The sequence below is a fragment of the Rhinatrema bivittatum genome, chromosome 7, assembly GCF_901001135.1.
Source record: "Rhinatrema bivittatum chromosome 7, aRhiBiv1.1, whole genome shotgun sequence".
Classification (NCBI taxonomy): domain Eukaryota; kingdom Metazoa; phylum Chordata; class Amphibia; order Gymnophiona; family Rhinatrematidae; genus Rhinatrema; species Rhinatrema bivittatum.
The window spans coordinates 250,583,496-250,599,924 of record NC_042621.1 but is presented as its reverse complement, the minus strand read 5'-3'; the positions used below and the strand labels follow the sequence as shown (position 1 = coordinate 250,599,924).

The following is a 16,429-nucleotide window of genomic DNA, read 5'->3' as shown; positions in this document are numbered from 1 at the left end:
ACTCTAGTACAATGGCTCCAGCATTCCAGCCATACCATATCCTAATTACCAATAAATCCGTTTTATTCTACAATGCAAAACAAATTTAATAGTCACTTATGAATGCAGGACAAGCCAAAAACCATTGATAGCTGAATGATGAACTCTGCATCAGACATGTTTCGGTACACTAAGTGCTTGTCCTGAAGGAGATTTGTAATCCAGACTGCTGCTCAAAACACTGCCTTGTTCACCCACTATTTTATGGTCTTCTCACAGGTAATTTATAAATGCAAAAATTATTTATCCATACCATATTTCTTACATGCTTTGAGTGCAGGAGCATTAATATCCCGAATCTTTCTCCTGGCAGTTACATGCCTCTCCACCACAGCCCCAATTTTACCACAGCTTTTTCTCTCCCCACCTCCACCCCCAAAACACAATATTTACTCCATCTCCCCTATCTTTGTAGAATCAGTATTATCATACATGTTTCCAGAATGGCATGCAATACATTAAGGGGCAGATTTTATAAAACTACACACGCGCGTACTTTTGTTCGCACACCAGGCGCAAACAAAAGTATGCCGGATTTCAATAGATACGCGCGTAGCTGCAGAATGCTCCCGATGATGCACCGGCTGCAACACACCACCCAACACGCCCCTGATGATGCGCTGGCTGTGACACGACCCCCCCCCCCCCCGACACCCCCCCTAGGAAAGCCCCAGGACTTACGCGCGTGCCGGCAGCCTATGCAAGATAGGCTCGGCGCGTGCAGGGGGGGTTTGGGGTAGGTTTTCAGGGGTTATGCGCATAACCCTTTGAAAATCTACCCCAATGCTTGTAAGAGTCTAAGGTGTTTAGTTTGTAGTGCATTATCTCCAACTATTCCAAAGGCATTTAATTTAGAGGTCCATATTCAGTACATTTGTCCAGCTAAGTTTGTCTCTTAACCTGATAAATCAAATAAATAAATAAAAATAAATACCATAATTTAAAAATCACATCAGTTTAAGCACCTGCAGCATTGCCAGATAATTTATCCAGCTAAAAACTTAGCCTGCTATGTCAAGGGTGGTCCAGGGGCATTTTGCGGCCAAATAGCACTATCAAGCTAACCGGGTGATTTATCAAGCCATGTTAGGGCTCTAACGCACATTATATTATGTATCTTGCGCAATATACTTGATATTTTGCATCTCCCCGTCCAGATATGCTCTCCTATTACAATGACCTTCTTTGATTGCGATTTGCATTTATGAATAATGCAAATGCATGAAAAGGAGATCATTGCTAATCTGTTTTATATAAATATTTTATTGTGCCGACCAAGAAGGTGATCAGTCACGATAAAATATCTACTTCTATTTGAAATGAATTAGATGCGTGGTGGGAGGCCCAGGACCCAAATGCGGGTCCCAGGGCTTCCACCACATATTTACAATGGCATAAAAATAAAAAATAGTCACGGCCAGTGGGGAGGTTGAGTGGGGGTCAGTGCAGACCCCCGTCTCAACCCAGGGCTGCCTCGATCATGGCTGGGGCAAATTCAGGTCGGTGCCATTTTGGTAAATGGTGCAAGGGTGCACCCAGCCCCTATACGGGATCCTTTCAGTGTTGGAGGGATTCTGGTAAGGTATTCCAGCACCTTTATTCTGAGGGGAAGAGCTAGGGGTTTGCTTGATAGACTTCGTGGGGATGGAAGTCTTGAGGTTGTGACTTGGGAGGTGGGGGGGGGGGTATTGGTATCATGAGCTAGGGCCACATTAAATTGGGTGCTGGGGCCATCGCCACGCAGTTCTTTTTCTAATGTAACATTTTGGGGGGTATTGGGGTAGCCTTGTTTGCAGTGATTTTTTTTTTTCTCCAGCAGCCCTTTTAAGGTGATGGCCGTCCCATGTGGTTGGGACTGTCATCTCATTAAAGGGCTGCTCGCCACGTTCTTTTGTGCCGTGTTGTTTGGTCATGACACAAAAGAACACACCATACAGGTGTTATGCTTTCTTATAGGAGGGGCCCCACTATCATGGAAGCGCCCCTCCCCCCCCTGCTTTAGTGGCAGCCCTCCTGTGATAAAACATTGCAGCTTATTGAATCTAGGAGTGTTAGCCAGGTATCCGCCGTTTTCAGCATTATCCAGCTAGCCGGATAACTTTAGCTACAAAAAGCAGTCCTAAAGTTAGCCAAATAAACTTATCTGGCTATCTTTAAGGTAGTACAATCTCCAAACAAATAATGTGAAATATATGTACTCTATTAATGGACCATCATACTAAGCACGACTGGTAAATGACCTTCATTGCTTTTTAAATAATCATCCGTCCCAAAGCAAGTCTCTTATTTTTTAAAGGTTATTTTGATGCAGATAAAATATCAACCAACTTATCTTTTTGTGATTGGTTATTGAAATGATCCCAAGCAGTCCCAACACATGCCGAGGGAAGTGGACATTTTGGAATCCCACCACTAATAATGTACAAACAACTCCCCTGATGCAGAAATAAATATTTCGAAACAAGGTGTGTGTTGGGACTGCTTGGGATCATTTGAATAATCAATCACAAAAAGATAAGTTGGTTGATATTTTATCTGCATCAAAATAACCTAAAAAAAAAAATAAGAGACTTGGTTTGGGACCGATTGTTATTTAAAAAGCAATGAAGGTCATATATTTATTTATTTATTTTTGGTTTTTTATATACCGATCTTCTTGCATTGGATGCAAATCAAATCGGTTTACATTGAACAATTGAACTTGCTTGAGAGCATTACATATAACAAAGAACATATAAGAACATTAAAATAACATGGTAATTGAGGTATTCATCTTATACAGATGCCTTGCAGAAGGCCAATGAAGATTAAAATTAAAAATTAAATAACAGATGAATGCATCGAATGAAATTGGGCTAGAGAGCAAGGAGAGGATAAGCAGAGGGAGGACGCGGGGATGAAAGGAAAGGGGAAAAACAGAGGGTCCAGAAAAAGGTGGATTTAAAAGGAGGGTTAGAGGATGGAATTATACCATAAGAGCAAACAAAGCATATTTGCCAAGGGAAGTAGACTGTGAGTAATATACCGATAGTGCTTAGTATGATGGTCCATTAATAGAGTACATATATTTCATATTATTTGGTTGGAGATTGTGCTGTTGCATATATATTTTTTCTTGACTCTGTTGTGATATAACTTTAAGATAGCACATTGGGTGCTGCATCTATGCCATTGAATATCCTGGTTAAGTTAGCCAGATAAGTTTATTTGGCAACCTTTCCTGGCCAGTCAGTGGTTGAATATGGACCTCATTAATGTGCATTTTGTAAAAACAGGATAAAAATGACCAAATACTGACTCTTTGGTTTTAATAAAAATATATTTCAAGCTCTGTTATTCAAATGAGGTTGTATATACTTACAATTTATAATTCATTTGTTACTTAAAAATTGTTTTGAGCAATATCTTATTTAAACTGAACAAAGGTTAATGATGTGCAACTTGCAAATTCCAGTAGCTCATGTCTAATAGTATTGAGCTTGAAGATTCTTAGAAAAACCACTTTGAAGGCAGTTTGCATAATTTTGTTAAAGAAATAGAACAAGTCCACAGCAAATCTGCAGAAATGATTGGACCTCCACAGATGTGCCTGAGATTTTTGGCAAAAATCCCAGTGCATTTTTCTCACTGATGTCTGTCAAATCCACAAATGATTTCAAACTCAAACCAGGCCACAGTTCTCCTAGTTTGAATTCATATTTAATTGTTTCGCATATCAGGATACTTAACTTTTTTAAAAACGTGAACCTTAAACCCTAGGATGCCACACCTTGAAGCCTCTGTCCAGTTGTTACAATACTAAATGTACTTATCTTTACATATCTTTACATGTTATACCACTATTATGTACTTACTTGATTCTGAAAGATAACATATGTGATCATGTTGTTATGAAGTAGGTCCTTTTTATAATGCAGGTATCTGTATAGCTCCATTATAGAGCTAATAGCTACCTAGTGAAAAATAATGTATGAAGGTTAGAGTATAAGGTGTATCTCATTTGGATTTAGCTCTTGTGTTGCTATGAATTTCAATTTAATATGATAGATGTGTATGTGTGTATATACAGTATTTGTGTGTGTGTGTGAGTATATATGTGTGTGTATATATATTTATATGTATCAAAATAAGCATGACCGCCTTTACCTCACAGTACCTTTTTGTTATTATTTCAGAATTTTTACAAAGAAATTGAAAGGGAAGAAATGTACATCAGGTTTGTAAATATTATATTTTATAGGTACTGTGAGAAATGTAGCTTTAGCAAACTTGTAAAAATAATTACAAACTAGATTCCTTGGTACATAATCCCTAGTAATGGACAGTCGCTGTTATGATTGAACCAAGTGAATTGGGAAGGGATATAAAACATGGGGAAATATTCCTGGGTGTATGTGTAAATGAAGGAGCATGAATCTCGAATTAAAAGAACATTGGCTTGAGCGTTCTCTTCGATCAGGTGAGGAAAATGAAAAATGACAGATTGTATTTTTTTCCTCTGCTGAGATGTAACCCACAGCTTAGCATTCGATAGAACATTTTACATAATAGAGAATGTTAGGTTAGTTGACCTGGTTTTCTATACATCTTCTGATCCTCAAGTATTGTTTAATACGGTCTCACCTGGAGTACTGAGCTCATTTCTGGAGGCGGTGCCTTCATAAGGACATTGAGAGGATGGAAGCAGTTCAGAAGAGAGCTACTAAAATGGTAAAGGCCTCGCAGGAGGAAAAATGGGATGGGGGAATTTGATAGAAACATTCAAATATTTGACAGGCTTCAGTCAAGAGAGGAAAGGTGAAATTGTGCATGAAAAATGGAAATCCAAGGACAAAGAGTATGACGTTGTAAGGAGGAAGGTACAATGGAAATATGGCATAGCCCCCCTCCCCCCCTCCCAATCCTCTGTCTTCTCTGTAAATGGGGACAGCCACATAGATCCATTCTTAATACAGGGAAAATATTACCTTCCAGACCTTAGGGTTGGTACACTTAAACTCTGACAAAACTATATCCACACACTGGATGGTGTTTCAGTATTAAACTAAAATAAAACTTCTTTGAATGTGACAATCTGGCAAACCATACATTTACTTGGAGATGAATCTGCTTCTTCCATCTGCACCGTTAAAAGCCAAACAAACAGAATCCCTTTGCTTTTCTAGTTTAACATCTCTTAATGGGTATGACAGAGTGCCCCTTAAACCTGTGCAGGCCCAGGCTGGATGCCTGGTCCATCTTAAACCCCACAGAGTGAGAGAGCTCTGTGGCTGGGATCCTGCAGGGCAGGGAGAATCCCGAGGGTGAGAGCAGCTGGGGAAGATAAGAGTATAAGTCGAGCTAGGTTCAGGAGGCCCCTATGTCTCCAGGAGCAAGGAGTTCCTGACCCTCTCTGAAGGTTTGTAAGGTAAAGCAGCCTACCATTATGTGAAAGTACTGTGTATGTTAATAAAAGTAAAGTTTGCTTTAGAAAAGGCTGGAGTCAGTGTGACTTTCAGCTCCAGCCCAGAAGATCTGCTCAGTCATCCTCACATATGATGTCAGATAAGAGAATTGTTTTCTAAAGCTTGGCACAGAAAAAAAAAAAAAACATGTCTCCAAGGGAGGATGGTGAAATTGAATCTGTTGTATGGCCTGCCAAAGAAGTTGAGATAAAGCAGTGCTGCCAGGGCTTCATAAGAGCTAAACGTTGGAAGTTTGTGTGTAGCTCAAGGAAGAGCACAGAAGGAAAAAAAAAAAACGAAACTGCTTTTAAGTTGAGTGGTCTGTGGTGCCTGGAAGGTGGTCAGGTTTTAGGTTTTCTTTATAGACTAAGGAGAGAAGCTCCGCCTGAAGACAGAACTGTAATACACAGTATAGGTAGTGCTGATGAGGCAGTTTTTTGTTTTTTGGGTTTTTTTTTTACTTTCAAGAAAAAAAAAAACACAGGGAAGAAGCAGATGTGCACTGTGGCTGGAGCAGGGCATGGCCCCAGTCAGAAAGTGAAACTGCTAGTAGGTGCACAGGCTGTAGCTTACAGCGGTAAGTAGGCTTTGCCTTAAGCACAATGATGCAGCAGAGGGAAGCATGACAGAAGTTAATTGAAAAGCATTGGCTCAGAGTTTCCTAGAGGGGCAGAAGCAGCTGCAGGAAAGTGTCCTAAAGTCCCCAACACCTGGGGAAAACTGGAAGCAGACAGGGCTTATATAATAGCCGATCTGGCTAGAGTAAAACCAGGACTGGTCTTAGTACAGCTGGAGGTAGAAAGAACCCCATAGCTAACTAAGCCAGCTGTCTGCTCTACCCTGAAGAGGAACATTGAAACAGCAAGGCAACTGATATTAGACCAGGTCCTGACTGACAGGAGCCCACTGAGAAGCATGTAATGGAACAAGGGATTGTCATGAGGAACCCAGATGGTCTAGGAAGCATGCTGGGCACCGGTTGCGGTCTGCCTGGCAGCGATGACCTAAATGGAGGAGGAGCTATGGCAACTCACCAGAGAGCAAAGGGAGCAGAATAAGTTAGTGTTAGTGGACCTGATGGCTACGTTCAAGAATGTGAAAGCTCCTCGGTTTTTTACTCGCCGAAGGGAGACGTTGGCGGAAGGAGTGGATGCACTGGTGGTTCCGTGGCCGATGGATGTGTTACTCTACGTGTTTCCTCCGTGGCCGCTCATAGGACGGGTGCTGCGTGGAATAGAGAAGCACCCGGCGGACGTGATCGTGGTTGCCCCAGAATGGCCAAGGAGGCCGTGGTTCGCGGATCTGTTGAATCTAGCGGTCGAAGGGCCGCTTCGTTTCCCGTTTCTTCCGGACCTCCTGCATCAGGGGCCCGTTTGTTTCAACCTGGTGCATCGCTTTTGTCTAGCGGCATGGCTTTTGAGAGGCAGCGGTTGAGATCAAAGGGGTACCCTGAGTCGGTGGTATCTACACTTTTGCGTTCCTGAAAGAAGTCTACGTCCATGTCGTATGTGCACGTGTGGTGACTCTTTGAGACTTGGTGTTTGGAGCGCAGCGTATCACCTACCCGAGCAGCTATCCCGGATATTCTGCTGTTTCTCCAGGATGGGTTAGCTAAGGGCCTGTCCTGTAGTTCTTTGCGGGTGCAAGTAGCGGCGTTAGGTTCCTTTCGAGGTCGGGTGCATGGAGCTTCGGTGGCGACGCATCCGGATGTGGTGCGTTTCCTTCGGGGGGCAAAACAGTTACGCCCTCCGTTTCGTCCTTCGTGCCCGTCTTGGAATTTGAATGTGGTCCTTACAGCGTTGTGTAAGGCACCTTTTGAGCCTCTTCGCAATGTCACTCTTAAGGATTTGACTCTAAAGGTGGTATTCTTGGTGGCCATGGTCTCGGCGCGGCGTATTTCTGAGCTTCAGGCTCTGTCGTGTCGAGAGTCTTTTTTGCGGATTTCGGATTCGGGAGTATCGTTACGCACTGTACCGTCGTTTTTACCCAAGGTGGTTTCATCGTTTCACGTGAATCAGACGGTAGAGTTGCCATCATTTGGTCAGGTGCAGTCTTTGGACCCCATGGCTAGAGATCTGCGTAAGTTAGATGTTCGGCGCGTGCTGTTACATTATTTGGAGGTCACTAATGCTTTCAGGGTATCCGATCACCTGTTCGTTCTCTATGGTGGTTCCAGACGAAGTAAAGTGGCCTCCAAGACTACGATTGCTCGTTGGTTGAAAGACACCGTTCGTTCGGCATACCTGTTGCAGGGGAGGTCGTTGCCTATGGGGCTGAAAGCCCACTCTACTCGCGCCCAGGCTGCTTCCTGGGCAGAATGCCACCATATCCCTACAGAGGAGATCTGTAGGGCGGCCACCTGGAAATCGGTCCACACTTTTGCCCGGCACTATAGTTTGGATGTGAAAGCGCCAGGGTCGCTAGAGGGGGGGCAAAACCCAGGAGTCTGGACTGATCCTCGGTACTACAGGAACAAAAATTAGCAAAAGGTAAGAACCTAATTTTCTTATATAACCTAACATTGTGTAACTAAAGCAAGGGTTATTTTTCCCTATATACATCACTATGCACAAATCCACATTAAATTTCATCTGCTTCAGATATATTTGTAAAAGGCTTTGTTATGAGTTTTTGCCTCTACAGCCAACTTCATTTCAAATTCTCTCTTTCTCTTATCGATGTTCTACACTTTGTGTTATCAATGTTTCACACGTAACTTGACAATGGTTATGTTTTTATCCTATTTTCTTCAGATGGATCCTTCTTCCAATTTATGAAGGATGTTTTTTTGGATAAAATAGCCTCTTTTACCTCACCTTTTAACCATGCCAGTAATCTTTTTGCCTTCCTTCACCTTAATGCATGGAATACAACTGGACTGCGCATCTAGGATTGTATTTTTAAACAATGTCCAAGCCTGTTGACACTTTTAATCTTTGCAGCTGCGACTTTCAGTTTTTTTCTAACTGTTTTCCTCATTTTATCGAAGTTTCCCTTTTGAAAATTTAGTGTTAGAACTATAGATTTACTTATTGTCCCCCTTCCATTTATTAGTTTAATTTTGATCATGTTATGATCACTTTTGCCAAGTGGCCCCACCTTCGTTACTTCTCTCACCAAATCCTGCATTTCACTAAGAATTTAATCTAAAATAGCTCCCTCTCTAGTTGGTTCCTGAACCAATTGCTCCATGAAGCAGTCATTTATTACATTCAGGAACTTTGTCTCTAACAAGTCCTGATGTTACATTTACTCAGTCAATATTGGGATAATTAAAATCTAAATCACAAAAGTGCAGAGCATAGAACTTTTAGTCCTGATCAAAGGAAATTCCAAACATTTTATGAGAAAACAAATTCTAAATTTTATTGCGGCAACTCCACTGCATAATGTTAACACAGCAAGCAATTCCTTGAAAATTGCTTGCTGTGTTAACATTATGCAGTGGAGTTGCCGCAATAAAATTTAGAATTTGTTTTCTCATAAAATGTTTGGAATTTCCTTTGATCAGGACTAAAAGTTCTATGCTCTGCACTTTTGTGATTTGGATTATTCTGTAGTGCAGCACCTTGCTTTGGTTTGTTTGGATAATTAAAATCTCCCATTATTATTACTCTGCCAAATTGATTAGCTTCCCAGATTTCTCTTAGCATTTCATCATCTGTCTGACCATTTTGTCCAGGTGGACGGCAGTATACCCATTTCACTAAACTGTTACCCTACACACATGGGATTTCTACCCATATAGATTCTTCTGAGCATTTAATCTCTTGTATGATTTTTATCCTGTTGGACTCTATACCCTGCTGGACATAAAGTGCCACATCCCCGCCAAGTTGATCCTCCCTATCATTGCAATATAATTTGTACCCTGATATAGCACTGTCCCATTGGTTATCCTCCTTCCACAAGGTCTCTGTGATGCCAATTATGTCAATCTCATCATATACTGCTATACACTCTTAACTCTCCCATCTTCTTAGACTTTCTTTTATTGGCATACAGATATTTCAAAGTGTGTTTTTTGTTTGTATTAACAACCTGCTTTTCAGTTGTTAGGGATAATTTGCAGATCTTTAACTCAGGTGACTTTTTACATATAGGCACATGGACTACGTTTGCTTTGTTGGAACCTCTCTGTTGAGATGCCCTAACTCTCCTGTTTCATTAGTATCCTTCAAGGATACATTCCTCCGAACCATGCCCTGCTGATTGACTGTCATCTTTCCCCCTTATTCTAGTTTAAAAGCTGCTCTATCTCCTTTTTAAAAGTTAGTGCCAGTATCTTGGTTCCACTCTGGTTAAGATGGGAACCCATCCTTTCGGAAAAGTCTTCCCCTTCCCCAAAAGTGTCCAGGATCAATAGATACTATTTAGCTAGGTAATTACTTTTCCAGCTAAATATTTAGCTGTCTAGGTAGTGGGTAGAGAATAACTGGGAGAAGTTTAGTTTGTAGAATAAGTTAGCCAGCTAACTCTGAATATCAGCGTATCTGATATTCAGAGTTAGCCAGATAACTATGGCCATGATGGAGACCTGTCCTAAAGTTAGCCAGATAAGCTGGTGTTAGTTTAAATATGTGAATCTATGAAGTTGATAATCAAAAGCTTTTGTGCACGTAATTTTAGAGTTACAAAAAACCTGAATTTTGAATATTTAATCCTGCCAAACACATACATTTCCTGCCGTGTAGCCAGATGGACTCAGAACGAGTGGGTATAGTATCCGCGTGCTAGCAGTTGGAGACGGATCTGACGTCAGCACGGGTGTATATATACCCCCACAGGAAGCGTAACAACTTAGTAATTTCCGTCTCCAACGCAGTTTGGAGAGCCTGCATGCTCGCTGAGCGTGTTTTCCAAATCTACTTTCTATTTTCTACTTTCTTTCAACTAAAACTTCTACAGCATCGAGCCCCGCACTCCTGCGGTGATACCCTAAGGTCCCTCCCCCAGTAGAGTTTCCCGGGGTGATTTCCGTGATACCCCGGAGGTTTAAGTCCTCGGTCCGGTGGCCGAATCGCGGCAGGGACGTAGCCCCCGGGTGAGGTTCGGGTGAGGCATACGAGGCGCCTCGGTCCCGACATGGACGAGGCAGCGGGTGCATATCCTCAAACGCAGCGGTGAAGGTACTTGCCCTCTCCCCCCGCAGCCGGAGACCGCCCGGGTTCCAGCCGGGAAGCGCCGAGGATCAGGTAAGACGTACATCTCTTATTTCTGGTCTCCAAGGAACAAAGGATTGGCGGCGTGGCACGCCGTGGAGGGCGCCATTTTGTGGGCCTTGTTCAGGTATTGAGTGCCCATAATAGGCGCAGCTCTATGACTAAGCGCATATTATATTTCTTATTGTGCGTATATTGCCTTATTACTGAGAGCATATTGCATACCATTGAGCGTGTATTGCTAACCGCTTATTGCTGAAAGCCTATTGAATGCCATTGAGCGTGTATTGCTAACCGCTTACTGCTGAGAGCCTATTGAATGCCATTGAGCGTGTATTGCTAACCGCTTATTGCTGAGAGCATATTGAATACCATTGAGCATGTATTGCTAACCGCTTATTGCTGAGAGCATATTGAATACCACTGAGCGTGTATTGCTAACCGCATATTGCTAAGAGCATATTGCATACAATTGAGCGTGTATTCATGACTGCCTATTGCTGAGAGCGTATTGCATATCATTTAGCGTATATTGTTAGCCGCATATGGCTGAGCGCTTGTTGTCTATATTGCTGCCGCATATTCTTCTTAAGCGCCTGTTCTATTACGCATATATAGCTGCCGCATATTATTAAGCACCTGTTGTATTAAGCGCATATTGCTGCCGCATATTATTAAGTGCCTGTTGTATTAAGCGCTTATTTCTGCCGCATATTATTGAGCGCCTGTTGTATTAAGCACATATTGCTGCCACATATTATTATTGTGCGCCTGTTCTATTAAGCGTATATTGTTGCCGCTTTTCATTCAGCGCATACTTTTCAATGGAACAGAACGCCTCAGCGTCTTCAGCGGGGGCGCCGCCTGCCTCCGGCATTAAAGCCCTCGGCCTCTGCTCTGCATGCCAGCTTCGAGCCACGCACAGTGAAGAGCCAGACTCCCTATGTGCCCAATGTGAGGAGGCCGTGGGACCCTCGGGCCAGGACCAGTCTCAGCCACGATTTGCTGACAGTTCCCCAGGGGCTTCCCCGGATTTAGCGGGCAGTCTCGACCAATCGGGACTTCCGGGGGAACTTGTACCCCAGCGATTAGAAGCTGCTTCAATTTCGTGGGTGGATCTCTTTAAGGGGATTCATGCCTTTGTACAGATGCAAACGGCTTCCCGTCCATGCCCTGCGGTTCCTGCTGTTCCGGTTGTTCCTGCGGTGACTGCGGTGGCTGCTGCGGTGGCGGATCCTGTTCCTGGGCCCTCACGCCCTTATCGTGAGTGGGACCTCCCGCCGCTGGTCAGCCCAGATCAGTCAGACCAGGAGTTTTCACAGGACGAGTCCGAACTTCCGGATGAGGGGGACCTTCCCCCAGGGATTGAGCCATATAGAACCATGAGGCGGTTCTTCCCTAAGGAGGATCTCTCCGACCTGGTGTCTCAGTGTCTGGCGGAGTTGGATATTACAGGTCCCAGCGCTACGGTACCCTCGGCGCAAAACCCCCTGCTGGAAGGTCTTCGTCCTACAGCCCGCCATTTTCCATTCTTGCAAGCAGCACAACAACTGATAGATTTAGAATGGGCGGCACCAGCGGCTTCCTTCAAAGGGGGCCGGGCCCTGACGGGCATGTACCCATTGGCACCGGCTATCCAGGACCTGCTGGCGTGCCCTCAGGTGGACGCCTTGATTAGCGCTGTGGTCAAAGCGCACTATCATTCCAGTTGAAGGGGGTCGACCCTCAAGGAGCCTCATGACCGGCGACTGGACGCCATTCTGAAACAGACCTTTGAGGTGGCAGCTCTCTCTTTGCGGTTTGCAACCTGCTGCACAGTGGTGACGCATGCCTGTTTGTCACAGGTCAGGAACAACGCTCCAGCAGCTGACATGGAGTCCGCTCTCTCGTTCCTCACGGATGCTGCATCAGATCTAGTCCGGACAACAGCCAAGGGGATTTCATCCTCCATAGCCGCCAGGAGGCAGCTCTGGATCCGGAATTGGTCAGCCGATGCTCCTTCAAAGACACGCCTCACCAGATTGCCCTTTAAGGGCTCTTTCCTGTTTGGCAGCGACCTTGATAAATTGGCCAGCACATGGGGCGCTTCTCCAGTACCTCGACTGCCGGAAGATCGGTTCAGAAGGAACCAGCGAGCCTTTCCAAGGCCATCCAGGGGTAGAAGCTCCCAGCGCTTCGTTCCCTACAGGAGTCACTATCAGGCACCTCGTCCTCAGGCCCGGAATCAGTCCTTTCGGACCAAGCAGCATAAGAGGGGAGCAGGCCCGGGCTCAGGTCCTGGCCGCACCTCACAATGTGAATCCGCCGATCCATCTGGGGGACGGAGCCATAGGGGGCAGGTTAACCCTCTTCTACCCCAGATGAGTCAAGATTACGTCGGACCAGTGGGTCCTCGCCATCATCCGAGAGGGGTATTATCTGGACTTTCATCGCCTCCCTCCGGACAAGTTTGTGGAATCTTCCTGTCCTACACACAAGAAGGCAGCATTGGAAGCTACCCTGGCGAGGCTCCTGTCCTTGAAAGCCATCATCCCAGTACCTGCCTGGGAAGTGAATTCTGGACACTATTCCATTTATTTCATGGTACCCAAGAAGGGGGGCACATTTCGGCCTGTATTGGACCTCAAGTCAGTCAATCGATACTTAAGGGTCCCGAGGTTTCGCATGGAAACTCTGCGCTCCGTCAAGACCGCAGTACAGCCAGGAGAATTCCTCACGGCCTTAGACTTGTCGGAAGCCTACCTGCATATCCCGATCCATCCGGATCATCAGCGCTACCTACGCTTCAAGGTTCTAGGACGCCACTTCCAGTTCCGGGCTCTGCCCTTTGGGTTGGCCAATTCAACGCGGACCTTCACCAAGGTGGTCGTAGTGGTAGCAGCGGCACTCAGACGGGAAGGAATTCTGGTCCATCCCTACCTAGACGACTGGCTGATCAGGGCGAAGTCACGAGAGGAGAGCCATCGGACAACCGACAGAGTGATCGCCCTTCTGGAAAGCTTGGGCTGGGTAATCAACCTCAGCAAGAGTTGCCTACAGCCTTCCCAGTCACTGGAATACCTGGGAGTGCAGTTCGACACCCAGGCAGACACTGTCAGTCTCACTACCAAGAGAAGGTTGAAACTTCAGACGCGTATCCAGTACTTGATGGGAGCCAGTCGGCCCATAGCTTGGGATTATCTGCAGGTTCTCGGTCTCATGGCATCCACCCTGGAAGTGGTACCTTGGGCAAGGGCCCATATGAGACCTCTGCAACACTCCCTGCTCTCTCGCTGGAGCCCTCGTCTACGGAACTATTCCACACATCTACCTCTGCCTGCCAGAGTCTGGACACAGTTACGGTGATGGCTGCAGTCCGACCACATGAGCAAGGGGTCGAGGATGTCCTCCCCCATGTGGACTCTGCTCACCACAGATGCCAGCCTGAGCGGCTGGGGAGCACACTGCGAAGGACTCACCGCACAAGGGCGGTGGCACAGAGAAGAGTGAGCATGGAACATCAACCGTCTAGAGGCTCGGGCAGTCCGATTGGCATGCCTTCGATTTGCTCACAAACTGAAGAACAGAGCAGTCAGAGTGATGTCCGACAACGCCACCACGGTGGCATACATCAACCGTCAGGGCGGAACCAGAAGCCGACAAGTATCTCTGGAGATCGCCCCACTGATGGCTTGGGCAGAGGCGAATCTTCAGGACATCTCCGCCGTCCACATTGCCGGGAAGGACAACACCACGGCAGACTTCCTCAGCAGAGAAAGCCTAAACCCGGGAGAGTGGCAGCTGTCACCCACAGCCTTCCAGATGATTGTGGATCACTGGGGGATTCCGGACATGGATTTACTGGCGGACGCCAGGAAATGTTGAGATTACTTACCTGATAATCTCCTTTTCCTTAGTGAAGACAGATGGACTCAGCATCCCGCCCAGCTGCCTGTGTACAAGGTAAGCCATGTCATCTGTTTCCATAAGAGCGTACACTCTACCAGGTGTCAACGCCTTCCGGTTGGGAATGCTGGCGGTCTCCAGCTACTATCAATCGGTCAGGGGAATCCTGTTTCACTTTTCACTGAGCGTCAGTACACACATCCATAACTGCTTTTGCAAGGAAGATTACTAAGTTGCTACGCTTCCTATGGGGGTATATATACACCCGTGCTGACGTCAGATCCGTCTCCAACTGCTAGCATGCGGATACTATACCCATTCGTTCTGAGTCCATCTGTCTACACTAAGAAAAAGGAGATTATCAGGTAAGTAATCTCAACATTTTGTGTGTGCAATTTTCCATATGCAAATTTATCCAGACAAAAAGGGATGTCGATGGAGGCATTCTGGGAGAAGGGCTTAATTTTACCCAGTGCAGATATTTGCTCTGGCTGAGTTAAGTTATGTGCATTTGTCTGTTCAGAAAAATAGAGGTCCAAATTTTACCTAGACAAAGTTATGCACGTAACTTTATCTGAGTATATTCAGCATTAGACTTGTATGTGTAAGTCCTGCTGAATATCCAGGACAAGTTATGCACATAACTTTCCCCAGATAAATGTTCCACATGCCGTGATGCTGAATATTGACCTCTATATACTCATATACTCAAAAATGGTAAAAAAAACGGGAGAGAGAAAATCTCAACTGGGAAGATCAGATGAGATAATTTGTCTCTCTCTCTCGCTGCTGTAATTTACTATGTTGCTATGCAAATACCATTCGATTTCCAATTTTCAGTAATTAATGAAGCATAAAATTAGGCAGGCATCTTTTTGCGTCTGTTTTGGATGCATAAATTAAGTTTTGTAGGGGCAGGGGAGAGGTGGTTGTTATGTGTTCATGCGGACCTGGACTCTTCTCCTCAGTGTTGCATAGCATCTTGGTGTGAAATTGACAAGCAGAAGCATGAAAATATGGAACAACCTGCTAATTAAGTGGAAGCAAATACATACTGGACCAGCAAGTTTGACAGGGAAATCAGTGGGTACTTTCTGATTTAAAGTAGAGAGACTAAACATTGTGAAAATAATGTTAGGTTTTAAGGTAAAGAAAATAATGCAAGTAGATAATTTAGAGGTAATTTTCATATGAGTGTTGTGCATGTAAAAGTAGCATATATTATAGCAATTTTCAAAAGCCCATTTTTGCATGTAAAACCTTTTGGCATAGGCTTTAAAACTTGTAAGAACTTAAAGTTTAGATGTCTTGATCATCAACACAAATTGTTTCATGACATTTTAAGGACCGATTCTATTTTATTGTCTCAGGTATTTGTACAAGCTGTGTGACCTGCACAAGGAGTGTGATAACTACACAGAAGCTGCGTACACATTGTTGCTGCATGCAAAACTTCTTAAGGTACTAAAAATCTGTGTTTTCAGAATCCTGCCAATTCAAATCCGGCACTTTTGAGTCTGGGGGGGTTATGATTACTTTGCTATAAAAAATTGTTCTTGAAGAAGAGTGTTTTATAGAGATGTGCATTCGTTTTTGCTGAATTGGAAAATTTCAACGAAATTGTCCAATTTGGCATGGATCAGAGGACCCGAAAAACAATCGGGCTTTCCCCAAAATTTCGGGGAAAAATAATTTTTCGGGTTAGCATGGGGGGAGGGGCACATTTATAAAAAAAAAATAAAACAAATCCCCAAACCACCCAACCCTTCAAATTTACTTAATTACAACCCTCCCCCCCCCCCCCACCATCCCGATCCCCTCCCCCCAAGACTTACTGAAAGCCCTGGTGGTCCAGTGGGGGTCCTGGGAGCGATCTTCCACTCTCGGGCCGTTGGGCCT

The 16,429-nt window shown here is 44.7% G+C and overlaps 1 protein-coding gene across 5 annotated transcripts in view; it reads left to right on the top strand.

Annotated features, from left to right (window-relative positions):
* Positions 1–16,429, top strand: part of DOCK1 (dedicator of cytokinesis 1) — a 1,428,876-nt gene that overhangs the window by 1,131,407 nt on the left and 281,040 nt on the right. For all 5 annotated transcript variants that reach the window (XM_029610025.1, XM_029610029.1, XM_029610028.1 and 2 more), the window contains 2 exons: positions 4,215–4,255; positions 15,901–15,991. In XM_029610025.1, coding sequence (XP_029465885.1) covers positions 4,215–4,255; positions 15,901–15,991 — 132 coding nt within the window. The remainder of the gene's footprint in view (positions 1–4,214; positions 4,256–15,900; positions 15,992–16,429) is intronic.